This window comes from Vulpes vulpes, chromosome 7, assembly GCF_048418805.1.
Source record: "Vulpes vulpes isolate BD-2025 chromosome 7, VulVul3, whole genome shotgun sequence".
In the NCBI taxonomy this organism is placed as follows: Eukaryota; Metazoa; Chordata; class Mammalia; order Carnivora; family Canidae; genus Vulpes; species Vulpes vulpes.
This window is the reverse complement of record NC_132786.1, coordinates 51,515,015-51,529,911: the sequence shown is the minus strand read 5'-3', so window position 1 is coordinate 51,529,911 and position 14,897 is coordinate 51,515,015. Positions and strand designations below refer to the sequence as shown.

The window sequence follows — 14,897 nt, the reverse complement described above, 5'->3', positions numbered from 1 at the left end:
TCCGCCGCCCGGGGGCTTCTCACACTTTCCCAGCGGCCCGGGACCGCGCCGGGGCCCGCAGCAGCCCTCGCTGTGTGCCGGGCCTTCCTCCCCCGAGGGGAGCTGCTTCCCCCGCCCCTTTCCTCTCGAAAGCCCTGTGGTTTCCCTAGAAGTCGGCCAGAAGTGCAGAAGGTTGCGGCGCGCTCTCGGGTCTCCCCCGAAACTGCAAACCCGAGGCGGTCCGCGGCGGGGAGCTATTTGGGGGTCAAAGGGAGGGAGCGGGCGGCGCATTCCGTCGCCGTCCTCCCTCCCACCTGGTCCCTCGGCCCCCGCCCCCGCCCCGGGCTCGGCCCTCGCGCCCCGGCTCGTGCAGCGGGCGCCGGGAGCGGCGGGGTTAAGCCCTGGAATGTGGCGGCGAGGAATGTGCATGCAGATGAGCCCGGCGAGGGGCGGGGCGGGCGGCCCGGGGGCGGGGCCTATGCTAATCGCACGCAAATGAGGAGGCCGCCGCCGCCGCCGCCGCCGCCGCCGCTCCGCCGAGCTTCCCGGATCCGAGCCCAGACGGCGGCGGCTCGGGCAGCCTGGGCGCCGCGACCCTCGGCGGCCACAGGGGGACGGGGAGGAGGAGGAGGAAGAGGCGGAGGCAGCGGCGGCAGCCGCGAGGAGCGGGAGGAGGAGGAGGAGGAGGAGGAGGGTTCGCTCGCCAGCTCCGACGCAGACATGGTGGACTGATCCCCGGCGGGGCCGAGAGCAGGGTTTCCTGGGGCGCCCCCCGCGCGTGGCCCCGCCGCCCCGCGCCCCGCCGCCCCGCGCCCCGCGCCCCGCAGCCCCGGCCCCGCCGCCGCCGCCGCCGCCGCGCCCCGCGCCCGGTCCCTATGGAGGCGCCGCTCGCCGGCGAGGCCGCCGACCATGCCTAGGAGGGCCGGGAGCGGGCAGCTGCCGCTACCCCGGGGCTGGGAGGAGGCCAGGGACTACGACGGCAAGGTCTTCTACATCGACCACAACACCAGGAGGACCAGCTGGATCGACCCCCGGGACAGGTGGGCGGCCGGGCCGCGGGCGGGCGGGCGGGCGCGGGGCTGTTGTCCGGGGGATCCGGCCGGTCGGCGGCGCGGGGGCGCGGGGCGCGGGGCGCGGGGCGTCGCCGGCCTCGGGGTGCCGGGAGGGGGCGGGCGGGAGCGGGGGCGGGGGCGGGGGCCGGGAGGAGCCGCCCCTGGCAGGGCCTCCCCTGCACGCCCGCCTCCCGACGCCCCCCGGACCTCGACACACTCCCGGCCGGGAGGGAAGGGCGGATCGGCCGGCGCCCGGGGCTGGCGGGGGTGTCCGGGGAGCGGCCCCCCCGCCGCCCTCCCCGCCGCGAGCTCGCCTCCGCCTGGGCCGGGCCACTCCGGGGCTGGAGGGCAGCCTCGGCCTTCGCGAGGCGGGACGGGCCCGCAGCCCCCCCGCGAGGCCGCCGTGCGAGCCACCTGTGGCATCTCTGGCCTGCCCTGGGCCGCCTGCCTGCCTGCCGGTCCCCGACGGGGCGCACCGCCCAGGCCCCAGGTCCCGCGCCTGCAGCGGGGAGGGCGGGGAGGGCGGGGAGGGCGGCGGCTCCGGGCTCCCTCCTCCCCCCGCCCGGCCTGGGGGTGCTCCCAGCCCCTCACCGCCGGGACACACTTTTCCTGGGTGGTGGTGGGGTGGTGGTGTACTGCGTGCTGTCGTACCTGAAAACTCGAACCGAGTCCTCGATCTTGAAAAGGCCAGTTCTGATTTGAAGAAAGAAGTGCCCTGAACGCGGACACAGACTTGAGCTTATTCTTAGCTTGATCTCTTTTCTTGTAAGTTTTCATCTTCAACACACCCTCTTTAGTCCTGCTCCGAGGTTCAAGAGGAGAAGCGCAACCAGATCGTCGTCTTAAGAAGTTCAGGAGCTGAAAAGTCTTCTGCTGAATGTTCCCCAGCGTTGGTCCTCTCTCTCATCTGTCTTGTTACCCTTAGAAGGAAAATTTCTGAAAGTTAGGACATTTTTTTTTTTTTAAGATTTTATTTATTCATTCATGAAAGACCCAGAGACAGAGAGAGGCAGAGGGAAAAGCAGGCTCCATGCGGGGAGCCCCACGTGGGACTCGATCCTGGGGCTCCAGGATCATGCCCTGGGCCCAAGGGGGCACGAAACCACTGAGCCACTCAGGCTGCCCGAAAGTTAGACTTATTTTAAGAGGCTAGACTATTGTAAAAGGAGATACTCCTGACTGTAAATTTGCAAATTGGTCATGAAAGAGGTGTTCCAAATCGTCAATTGGGGGTTTATCATTTTTAGGGGCTTCTCTTACCCCTTTTCTCCATTTGAAGTTGAAGTAGTTTCATACTTGATGTCCTCCATTAACTTTTATCTTGAGAATATAGTTTTTTTGAAAGCTGTCAAGGAGTAATTATAAGAAAGTCATAAAGGACATTATAAATTTATGGAACAATCCCTATTCAATTATCCATGAAGGTATCAGTCCGGATTGCCTTTCTGAAATGAGAAAAGGCACCTGTGCTGAGGTTCTCTCTCGCCACAGCCTGGCTGCCTGTTGCTGGCCTGATGAAAGTTATGACAAGCATCACACCTTCACAGTTTCTCCAGACATATTCCTTGTTGTCATAAACTTCGTGCTCCAGGTCAGTTATTTGACTTATGCCCTTGCACTTGAAACTGTTTAACAGATAGTAAATGTCAGTGATGATGGTGTGCACCCAGCAGTGACTTTTAAGGCACCTGTATAAATATTTGACTTTTACAGATATGTGGTAATTCTGCTTTCTCGTACTCAGGAGTTTCAGGTTCTTGAAATTGCAGTGAATTCTTGAAATATTTAGGCATTTCGGATCCTCTTCATTTCACATGTTCAGTTCTTATCGTCTCATTCGTATTTACCAACAAAGATTATAAGAATATGTAATGCCTGGGTAAAGCAAATAGTGAGTGAAGTAAGATAGGACTTGGCTTATCCATATCACTGCTTCTTAAACAAGTTAAGCATGCCTTTTATTTTAAACTGTTAATGGATTAACAATTATTATGAACTCTGTTTTCAGGAAACTGGGTAACCAGTTCATTTGATGTGGATAAACAGTTTTGAATAAGATGACTTGTTATTATTCCAGCTTTCTTTGAAGCAGTGAGATCTTTAAGTATTTGGAAGTATAAATTTGGTTATAAACATTTCTGGATCTCACTGTGAGTTTTAAAGAATTCTATGACTTCGGGGTCATTAATGACATACTCAGTTTAAATCTGTGTTTTCTTTTTGGGCAATGAAGTGACTGTAAGTCTTGCTAAATAGTGTAAGAGGATATTTGGAACAACTATGAACTCTAGTCATTTTTGTTAGACACTTACCAAACATATGGAAAAAGAGATGTTACACAGGCCAATTGGAGTGTGCCCATTCTCCTACAGGATCAAATTACAAATCCTGAAAGAAAAGTGACTTGATAAACTGTGGGTATGCAATACTTTGGAACTTTTAAAGTCATTTAATTGAAGTAGGCATGGGGACTTACTTATATTTATGTTGAGAAAAATTCTAACAGTCTTTCAGAATTGAAGTATTTCTGATTATATAGGTAAATATGCAGATTTAGCATGGGGAGGAAGGCTGGAGGCTTTTACAAGAGCAAAATTTTGTTCAATGAGTAGTGATTTTAGAATACTGAAGTATTAAAATACTTCTAAGCTTTTGGAGGTAGATGAGACAATGCAGACTATGCCGGGACATGATTAAAGTTTTTATTCCCCCACCACTTATTAACTGAGTAAGCTTAGCTGAGTTTGTGAGTCCCTCTAAACCTTCATTTTCAGCTCGAAAATGAAGATAATACCACTTACCTCATAGGTATGGTTAGGGGTCCATAATTAGGGCCCGGCCAAATAGTAGTAGTAGTGGTGATGCTGTCATTCCGCTTTAGGAACCGAGTGGTAGTTCAGGTTAGCCCTGGAGGTAGTGAATGTACTGGCACATACTTATTCAGTGTTTATTGTGGGACAGTCACTGTGCTAAGCTCCTTAACCGTGGTCTCGTTCTGTTCTCCCATTAGTCCTATGAGGTAGTGCTATTATTATCTTCTGGTTACAGATGAGGAAATGGAGTCATAGAGACATTGTCGTTGCTATGAAAAGTGGCCAGGATTTGAAGTCAGATAGTTTGACCCTTGAGCCTGTGTCCTGTGTCATTCCTGTAGACCACTGAGCATACCTGGATATGCTCAGGGGTGTTTGGGTGGAGTAGAACCTCTTGGTCTACTGTTGATTTTTCAGGCTGATTGACCAGTCTTTATTGGTCTTCAAAGGTTCCTGTTAACTTTTTAGGATTCTGAGACCCCTGAGTATGTAGGGTCTGGTTCGTGAATGCCTTGGGAGCATGGTTGGAGGCTCACCAGGTTGACCCCATTGAATGACAGGGCAAGGCCAGGTAGAACTTGGAAATTCTGTGTACTCTTGGGCATGTCAGAAGTTCTATTTGGGGAAGCGTTGAGAGCTCTGTCTAGATCCTGAATAGATTACAATTTTACTCTAACGGTCTTGACTTTGCCTTCCTCCCTCCCCCCTTATCAATTCTGGGGAAATCACCCTGCCCATGATTCCTTGCCTCCCACTCCCACCCCCCAGTAGGTCAACTGGTATTTACAGGCCTACTCCCTCCTTCCCCTCTTGTTTTGCGCACCATGGACACCCTTTGACCACACCAGTTGGTGTTTATGGTGGCTCATAGATCGTGGCCAAATGGTGTGGTGCTTAAAAAACACCCCCCTACATTCAACATAGGAAAAGATTCATTGCCTTTGAGAGGAATAGGGGGGCTAGAGTGGGCAGGCCTCAGAGACTGGGTGAGTGGTTGTACACACTCTCAGTAGAGTTCTGCTCGTTTCCTGTCCTTGGATGGAATGTTAACCTGAGATACAATAATTTTGTCTAGTTGAATGTAAACGATTTACCACCACACAAAAATTTGCTGATAGACATAATCTTTGGTTTATGGTTAGGATCAGATATTGAGTGACCTGTGTGCTTTCTAATTGAAGGGCAGAAGTTCTGGAGGGGCGGGGGGAGGGTGACAGGAGGAACAGGATGTCAGCTGGGCATCCTTGATGGCTGAGCTAACTCTTGGCTCTTTACACCCAGTTTATGGCATGTGATTAGGATCTGAGGAACTCTGTATTGTCTTTCTTTCAAAGTCAAAGCAAGTAATTTTGCTAAACCTACTGCTAGAGTGTAAATTCCTCAAGAGACCTAATTGCTTATTACTGCTTTCTGTGTCCTTTGTAGATGGGAGATGTTAAATGAATGTTGGTTAGGTCAATTAGTGAAGAAAGTTGTTAGATTAATGAAAGAATGCTAGTTGAGCTACTCTCTTCCAGTTCCTTATTGTTATGCTTTCGAAAAATATACCCATAACCACCAACAACCAGAGACAATTGATTTTCTAGTTAGATTAAAAATAATGAGAGAATTAAGCTACTACATTTTGACTAATAGTATAAATATGGGAATTATAAGAGCAAAGAACACAAAATCAGCCCTTATAGTCTTAATCACAACTGCCATTGTCATAGATTGTCGGAAATCATTCTTCTCCAGCCGGCTGAGTTTGGGTGCCAAGTGGTTACTGTGAATTATTTGAATGATTATGGTTTTTGAAGTGTGGAGAGGTTGTTAAGGAAGGGTTTTTTTTTTGTTTTGTTTTGTTTTTGTTTTTTTTTGTTTCTTTAAATCACTCTGGGAAGCACTAATTTAAACTCAACTGTGCTGTCTTCCAAAAATTCCCAAAGAAGTATTTCATGTTTTCAACACAGTTTGCTATAATGCTTGCAGGAGGGAACAGTAGTTGCTTCGTCTATGACTAAGATTTCTTCAGTGACTTTAATAGTCTATAGTTCGCAGTGTAATTTTTTTTGGAAGACTTAGGGCAGCACAGTACTTGCTTTTCCAGGAAAGACTATTATTTATAAATAAGTAAAAAATTTTTTAAGCTGCAAATCACTAAATTGTGAGTTAGCTAGTCAGCCCTTGTGGTGTGTGGCCTTCAAGCAAGTCAGTATTTAAATCTCCTGTAGGAGCTACCAACTTAAGGGACGCCTGGGTGGCTCAGTGGTTGAGCCTCTGCCTTCGGCTCAGGGCATGATCCCAGGGTCCTGGGATCGAGTCCTGCATCGGGCTCCTCGCAGGGCGCCTGCTTCTCCCTCTTCCTATGTCTCTGCCTCTGTGTCTCTCATGAATAAATAAAATCCTTAAGTAAGTAAATAAATAAGTAAATCTCCTGTAGGGAAGCCCAAGAGCACTGGGACCTACAGAAGCTGCCCTTCAGCCTGATAAACTCTTGCACTGCCTGCCTGTGGGACTAGGCATATTGCCTTGTAAATGGTCTGTGCTTACTTTTCTTGACTTTTCTTGACTAAATGTCAGTAGGAAAAAGATGCCACCGGTAAAGAAGGGCATAGTCAGCTTCATTTTGCTGATGCGGGAGTTATTGAGGTGATAGGAAACCATGTGAGCCTAATACAGTGTGAATTCCGTGAAGTCGGACCTGAGTCTCTGTATGCTCTGGCCCTCTGAAGTTATTTAAAATCGGTTGACCTGGTTTCTTGTTATAATTTTGGACTAATTCATTTCTGAAGCTCCTGTGATTGGAAAAATTATCACAGAAGTATACAGAATAGGAAAAGGGTTTTTAAAGGGTGTGTGTCTGGAAGTTTGGGATTAAACATGATTTACCAAATACAGTGGTTCAGAATGTTTCCATTCTGTTCAGTGGCTTTTTTCCCCAGTGATTTATTCTATTTTTTATTGAGATTTTTTAAAAAAAAATCGCATAAAATTCTCCATTTTAACCATCTGAAAGTACCATTCAGTGGTTTTTAGTATAGTCACAGTTCCTTGCAACCATAACCTTTCTGTAATGCCTGAACATTTTTATCACTCTGAGAAGAAAGCCCGTACCCACTGGGAGCCCACCTTCTATTCTTTCCCCACCTCTGCTGCCTTTGACAACCGCCAGTCTACCTGCTGTCTTCATGGTTGTTCCTATTCTGGAAATGTCATGTAAATGGAATCATACCATCTGTGTCCTTCGTGTCTGGCTTCTTTCACTTAGCACAAGTTTTCCAGGTTCATCTATGTTGTAGCCTGTGACAGAACTTCATGCCTTTTTATGACTTTGAATAACACTCTATTGTATAGAGTAAACACTCCGTGTATCTACTCATTGGTCGATGGGTATTTGGGCTGCTTCCACCTTTTGGCTATTACGAGTAATGCTGCTGTGAGCATTCATGTATAATTTTTGTACGAATATATGTTCTCGAAGTTCTCTTGGGTAGATCCCGGGAAGCGGAACTGCTATAGCATATAGGAATTCTATGTTTAACTTTTTGAGGATCCACCAAGCCTTTTGCCATTCCCACCAGCAGTGTCCAAGGGTTTTAGTCTCTCCACATCCTCACCAACACTTGTTATTTTCTGTTTGTTTTGTTTTAAGCATTTCTCCAGGGCACGAGGTGGCATCTTACTGCGGTTTGGATTTGCATTTCCCTCTGCAGAGTGTTTTGCTGGCCTTACTCTGACCCAAGCCTCCCACCTTTTTTTAGGCTTTCAGCTCTTCCCACTCTCCCCACCTTTTTGTGTCCTCTCGCTTATTCTCTGACCAGGAAAAAAAGTTTGCTGAGAGACATCAGTTCTTTTTAGTCTTACACCACTCTTCCCTTCCTCCCCTGTCTCACCACTTTGAATCATTTTAACACCTGAAGTTGAGGATGTAGGCTCTTCCACAGTTTTTACTGTGCCAGCCCCAAAGTGCGCTGGGGTCTAGGAGGATTCTTTTTTTTTTTTTTTTTTTTTAAGATTTATTTATTTATTTATTTGAGAGAGAGAGAAAGAGGGAGGCAGAGACACAGGCAGAGGGAGAAGCAGGCTCCATGCAGGGAGCCCTATGTAGGACTCAATCCCGGGCCTCCAGGATCACACCCTGGGCTGAAGGCGGCACTAAACCGCTGAGCCACCTGGGCTGCCCTCTGGGAGGATTCTAACCCAGCTCAGGTTGCTTAAGATTTAGTTTGTGTTGTCACCATTTAAAAGGTGGAAGAAAATTTGAGTATTGTCTGTTACATTTTCTTTAGATACCCTTTAATTCAGCCTAAAGGTGAGGAGGAGCAATTGAGAGGAATTAAGTGTAGAAGACGGTGCAAAAAACATATGAACTTTTGTCTTCATCTCAAATATGATGTATTTAAGAGGCCTAGCTATAAATCATGGAAATGATGGGTGTATGTATATGACCAGCTTATTAAACATGAGTTGATGTTTAAAAGCTTTCAGTTTAGTAATATACGGTAAGGATCATGCTCATTTTTTTTTAAAAAAAGATGTTATTTATTCATGAGAGACACACACACACAGAGAGAGAGAGAGAGAGAGAGGCAGAGACACAGGCAGAGGGAGAAGCAGGCTCCATGCAGGGAGCCCGATGTGGGACTCGATCCCCGGTCTCCGGGATCACGCCCTGGGCTGAAGGCAGCGCTAAGCCGCTGAGCCACCTGGGCTGCCCAGGATCATGCTCATTTTTATTGTTTAAACAACAGCAACAACAACAACAGCAACAGTTGGAGGAAAGCTGGCAAACGCTGCCTTGGCTAGGTGATCAAGGTGAGTAGCAGCAGTGATAACTCATGGTGATGTCCCCTTGGTGTGATGTGATGATAATGACACTTTTTCTTTGTGGTCTTTCTCCCCCAAAACTATCAGAACCCCAAGTCTAATCATGAGAAAAACACCCACCAAATCTCAGTAGAGGGACATTCTACAAAATCATCTGACCTGTACTCCTTAAAACTGTCGTGGTCATGAGAAACAAGGAAAGTCTGAGAAACAGTCACGGCCAAGAGGAGCCCAGGGAGACATGATGACTAAATGTAATATGGTATCCTGGATAGGATCCTGGAACAGATGAAAGACATGAAGTACAAGCTAAGAAACTCAGAAAAAAATATGAATTGTAGTTCATTAGAATGTATCATTCCTGGTTCATTAATTTTGAGTAAACATAATATCCTACTACTGGGTGTGGAATATATGGAAGCTCTGTACTAAGTACACTTTTTTCTGTAAATTTAAACTGTTCCAAAAAAATAGTAGATTTTAAAAAGATTACCAAAAACACACAAAACAGTTGGAAGTGTTTTTCTTTAGTAAGAATGTGACTCTGCTATATAATTATGGGGTTTTTTTTGTATACTTGGGAAACAAGGGTGGGCAAACTATGGCCCAGGGGCCAAATCCCAGCCTGCAGCCTTGTTTTTGTAGAACTTTCCAGCTGAGAATGGCTTTTACATCATTAAACGATTATAACTAATAAAAAAAAAAAGACTATATGACAGAGATTATATGTCGCCCACAAAGCTTGAAATATTTACTCTGGCTCTTTACAGAAAAATTTTGCCAACCTTTGGTATAAAGTGGGGTGATAAAGTTTCTAAAAATATTTTATTTTATTTATTTATTTTTAAAGATTTATCTTTATTTTATTTATTCATGAGAGACACAGAGAGAGGCAGAGACATAGACAGAGAGAGAAGCAGGCTCTGTGAGTGGAGCCTGATGCAGAACTCGATCCCAGGACCCTGGAATCATGACCCAAGTCAAAGGCAGATGCTCAACCACTGAGCTACCCAAGGGTCCCAAAATATTTTATTTTTAAAATTTTGTTTAAATTTAATTTGCAAGCATATAATATAATACCCAGTGCTCATCTTGTCATGTGCCCTCCTTAATTAAAAATATTTTGTATAAACATAGAGAAGAAATATTGATCTTATATGATAAAATGGCATGTTTGTATCTGTCATCAATGACCATTTATTTCATAAATAACCTGGGCTCTAGGCATTGTGTAGTATAATGATGAATCAGACATAGATGCTGAATTTGAGGAGCTGCCTTGCTTATCTTAACACTTTTCTTTTAATGAAATGAAACATGTCACATTAAGTTTTCCAAAGCCATTTTTCTCAAGTAGGCAGAATTGGATGTAGGGACCTGAGAAAAATGAACTTCTGGGGATATCATAGTTGTTTACAGTTTACTATTGGAAGTATAAATATAGTAATCGCTTTTGATAGAAACAGATTCTCCTGTGATAGATTGATGGTGTGTATAAAATCACAAAATTGGTGATGATCAAGTGGAAAATAAGTCCATGTATTATTTTTATAAAGCGGGTGCCTGTCACAGCCAAGGATGTTCCAAAGATGCTGTGAAAGACTAATAAGATTGTATTACTCTGAGAATGATTTTTCCTATATTGTTAGTCTTGATGCCAGTACAGAAATCATGGTTCTGGGGCGCCTGGCTGGCTCAGTTGGTTGAGTGTCTGACTCTTGGTTTCGGCTCTGGTCATGGTCTCAGGGTCATGGATTTGAGGCCTGCGTCAGGCTCTGCGCTTGGCAAGGGGTCTGCTTGAGAGTCTCTCTCTCCTTCTGCCCCTCCCCTTGTCCTCTCTCTCTCAAGATAAATGGATAAAACTTAAAAAAAAAAAAAAAAAGAAAGAAAAGAACTCATGGTTCCCAGAGGCCAGTGGCAAGCAGCACTGAAAATGGGGCCCCTGGGAAGTGGAGCCTGGTGGAACAGTTTAGCTTTGGGGACCGCACTTTCGCTCCTGTAACACTGGATGCGTTGAGGTTTCCCAAGAGAGAATTTGAACAGAGGTGAACATTTAACTTACTTTGGTCTCCATGGCGGTGGGGGTAGGAAATGTACAGAAATGCACACATTATCGTGATTATTAAAATAGCAACTGACTTTTAGCTAAAAAGCATCCCTGGTATTTTGGTAAAAGAGAGCAGGGGGGCTCGGGCAGGCAGAGAGGCTTCCCTTTGGTGCCACTGGTGCTGTTTCTGCATGTGCGGCTTGTTCAGCGTGGCCTGGCTGCAGTGTCACCAGCTCCGAGCGCCGTGCTGACAGCCGTAGTAAGCTCTGATGCACAGAGATTTGTGCTCTACGCTCCTGCTTAAGATTCTGTCTTCGTGCGAGGCTGTGGAATGTGTTGTGTACTTTCCTGACATTGCTCCATTTTATGAGAAGGTAATTTTATGAAGTGGCACTGATACTCCGTCACTTAGAGCATGGTAGACACAACTTTTATGGCCAAAGACTGCACGAGCGCGCGGGTTCACATAGCGCAGAACTTCGTTCTGCAGTTTTCCTTAATGTTTTAGTTTTTCATCGAGATACAGTGAAAGGCCAATCTTTTGTTGTTTTTTTCTTTGAAATTGTGACAGTGAGTGAATGTTGTGGAATTCATATTGTACATGATATCCCTGGGCTGTCAGCTTTGTCGGCTTAGAGGTCTAGCTGTGTTCGTGTCTGGCTGGTCAGTCGTTCTGTCCATGCTCTGTGTTCTTTCCCTCTTTGCCGATTATCAGGCTATTTCAACTTGTTAGAGGTTTACTCTCTCCTCTCATTGCCTCTCTTCCCCCCTTTCTGCTAAGTGGCCCAGCTCATGACATTTCTCATAGGACCGAATGACTATAAACCGGTATTTAACTTGGCTGAACATTAATGCCCTGGTTTGCTGTTGCAGATCCAGAGGGTGTAGGGCTGACTTGGTTGGCTAATACCCTTTTCAGCTTCCCCCCCAAAGGTATGCCTTTAGATGTATATAGATGCATTCTTGAGAGATTTCCTAATGTCTCATATGGAAGGAGCATCTGTGTGTCTGCATCACTAATGTTCTCATAAAATTGATTTCAAGTCAGTTGAGGATGGAGACCTGCTTTGCATGTGCACCATTCGTTTGTGCTGTCTGCTTAGACTGCCTGTCCTCACAGGGCACTTAAGAATGCTGCAGAGCCCTGTACCCATATAAATGAAATGTAAGTATTTGAAGGACCTTTGCCGCCTTCCAGCAGCTCCATAATCTGTCCCCAGCCTACTGACTTGACCCCCTAGTCACTCACTCACTTACTCAATTGTTCAACCCTTCATCAGAGATTTATTGAAAACACTGTATGGGGGATCCCTGGGTGGCTCAGCAGTTTAGCGCCTGCCTTCAACCCAGAGCGTGATCCTGGAGTCCCGGGATTGAGTCCCGCATCAGGCTCCCTGCATGGAGCCTGCTTCTCCCTCTGCCTGTGTCTCTGCCTCTCTGTCTCTCAGTGTCTCTCATGAATAAATAAATAAAATCTTTTTTTTTTTTAAAAAAAGAAAATACTGTATGCCTAACCAATATCTTGGGGACATGGCATTGAATGGAATAGGCAAGGTCCCTGCTTCTATGGATTTTATATTCTTGTTTAGGGATGACAAATGATAAAGGCAACAGTGAATGTGTTTCGATGAAAGTAAACGGGGGCGATATGATACATGGTGTCAGTGGAAGCTAGTTTGGGTGCCTTGGTAAGGAAAGGCCTTTTGAAGGAGCTGACTTTTCACGGAGATCTAGGTTGGCCCTGTGAAGATCTGAGATGGCCCAGGAAGAGGGAAAGGCAGGCAGTGGAAGCCTTAGTCCTGTTCAGTCTGCCGTGAAGGGCTGTGATAGCTGCTGGTAATATGTGGCTATTTAAATCAGTCAAAAATAAAGTTAAAAATCTTTCTCAGTCTCACTAGCCACAAGTGAAGGGCTCAGGGGCACATGTACAGGTATAGCCACATGTGCAGTCCAGCAGTGCAGAAAGTTCTCCTGTCCTAAGACTCCACTGTCCTAAAATGCAAGGGAAGTTGGTAATGTTCAAATTGCTGAAAGGCAGCCCACGTGACCACAGCGTAAAGACACAAAGGGACAAGGGTCTTGTGAGATGAGGCAGAGACATGGAAAGGGGTCTGACCAGGTATGCCTTGTACACCATCAGTCAACATTTTAAGGGCATTTGAGAGCCATGGGGTGAGTTTTAAGTTGGGTGGAGGGATGGAGGGATGTGTGTACGTGCATGTGTGTGTTCCTACTGTCTTTCCGTAAAGGGAACATTTCTTTGTAAAATCTTATCCATTTGTAACAAGCCATCACTGCTCTGTGGTAGGAGCCATTGCAGTGAGGTAACCTAGATGAGAAACCCTTAGATCTTGAAGTAGAATGGTGGCTTTGGCAACGGAGAGCAGTGGATGGATTGGGATTCTTTTAGGTAAAAGGGAAGCAACTTGCTCATGCTCTGGCTATGTGAGGTATGAGGAAAAGAGAGAAATGAAGGATTTGCTGATAATACAGGTGAAGAAAGACCAAGGGAGGAATATGGCTGGTTAGTATGCAGTTGGATCAGTAATCTAGAGTTGAGGTCTGAGACACCTAATAAGACATACACGTGGAGATATCCAACAGGCGGCCTGTTGGACTTTGGAAGATAGCTCAGAGCTTGAGATAGTAAATTTGGGAATACGTAGATAGTATTTTTAGGTGGTGGGATAGGATAATATCCCTGGGAGAGAAGGAAAAGAAGAGGTCCCAGGACAAAGTACAGACCTGAGGCTCAGTATGCGTATATTTCTTGGTTTGTGAAACCTTGTTCCAGCCAAGATGGTTTATGTATTCTCATTGGAACATCCCTTCTCCGTTGCGCTATGCTACAGATGACAGTGACGAAGATGACAGTGACAACGGTAGAACTACCATCCATCTGTGGGGCCTTTCTCGTATGTCACCTCAGGCCCCATGAGGGCACTTGCTCACTGTTGGGTTTCTGTGTCTAGTTCTGTGGGAGCTCCTAACGAGTATTTATTGAATAAATGAAACCTTTGATAAGGCACCATTACTGCCCGCATTTTAGGAAACAGGCTTAACGGGTTAAGTAAGTAGTCTCAGGCACAAAAGCTGTGCAGCTGAACCCAGCCACCTCTGACTTCAGAGCTGTGCATTTAGCTCTGCACTGCCTCTGACAACTGCCAGGAAGAGCCCTGGGCCTCCTCTCTGGGGTTGGAAGTCGTAGCCAGTACATAGCCAAGTTTCAACACTTGGAGCTTCCCTTAACAGCCTAGCCACATGGAGTCTGCCAATGCCTTAACCCGTATGGCGCTTGTTTTTGCATCTGTATTAAATCTAAATGTGTCCTCTTCACTCTTCAAATTGAACTCTTACTTTTTCAGAATTTATTTTTTATTTTTTCCCAACAAGTTGGTAGGCTCTCTTTGGTTGAGTACTCAGGGGACATCCAACACTGTCTTGTGCGTATTTGGTACTCAGGTAAAGCTCAGTTGTCTGTGTCCTGCCTTATTCCAAGGTTTGAGATCCGATATACTATAAATCCTCTTTATCCCTTGTCTTCTGGTTCTAAAAACCCTTTGACCTTGTACCACAGCCTTCTCCCAATCCAGGCTTCTTTGGGCCTGTCACTTTCCTAAATGTGCCCTACACATCTGTACCCCCTCCAGGTTATTAAGAATGGAGAATTTTCTTTTTTTTTTTCTTTTTTAAGATTTTATTTATTTATTCATGAGAGAGAGAGAGAGAGAAGCAGGCTCCATGCAGGGAGCCTGATGTTGGACTCGATCCCTGGTCTCCAGGATCACACCCTGGGCTGAAGGCGGCCCTAAACCGCTGAGCCACCAGGGCTGCTCCAAGAATGGAGAATTTTCAAAGCATAAAGCTGAGTCCTGGCTCTTCCAGATTCTTTCCTAGAGCTTAAACCCTGATTTAAACCCTGATGGGAGATGCATTGTCTGAGAATACCATGGTTTTGCCACAAGTGTGGAAATTACAGACCTTGACTGGAATTCTCTTTTACTTGTAGTTGAGCGTGAGTCTTGGGGGAGCAATCATCTTCTGTAAATTGCCATGTTATATTTTGCTTTACACTGCTTAGATTTGGATACAAGCCCTAGCCTTTGTAAATAGGAAGTGATAGAGACTCAGAGGGAGTGTGGTGTGTTTTTTGTTTGATTTACTTATACCATGAAACTTACCTGGAAGAACACAGGC

General features: G+C 46.2%; 1 protein-coding gene across 2 annotated transcripts in view; it reads left to right on the top strand.

Annotated features, from left to right (window-relative positions):
• Positions 1–753: 753 nt before the first annotated feature.
• Positions 754–14,897, top strand: part of WWC2 (WW and C2 domain containing 2) — a 205,613-nt gene continuing 191,469 nt past the window's right edge. Inside the window, exon 1 of one of the 2 annotated variants that reach the window (XM_026018206.2) lies at positions 754–1,019. In XM_026018206.2, the coding sequence (XP_025873991.1) occupies positions 889–1,019 (131 nt within the window). In that variant the 5' untranslated portion in view covers positions 754–888. The remainder of the gene's footprint in view (positions 1,020–14,897) is intronic. The other variant, XM_026018208.2, reaches the window with a different exon arrangement.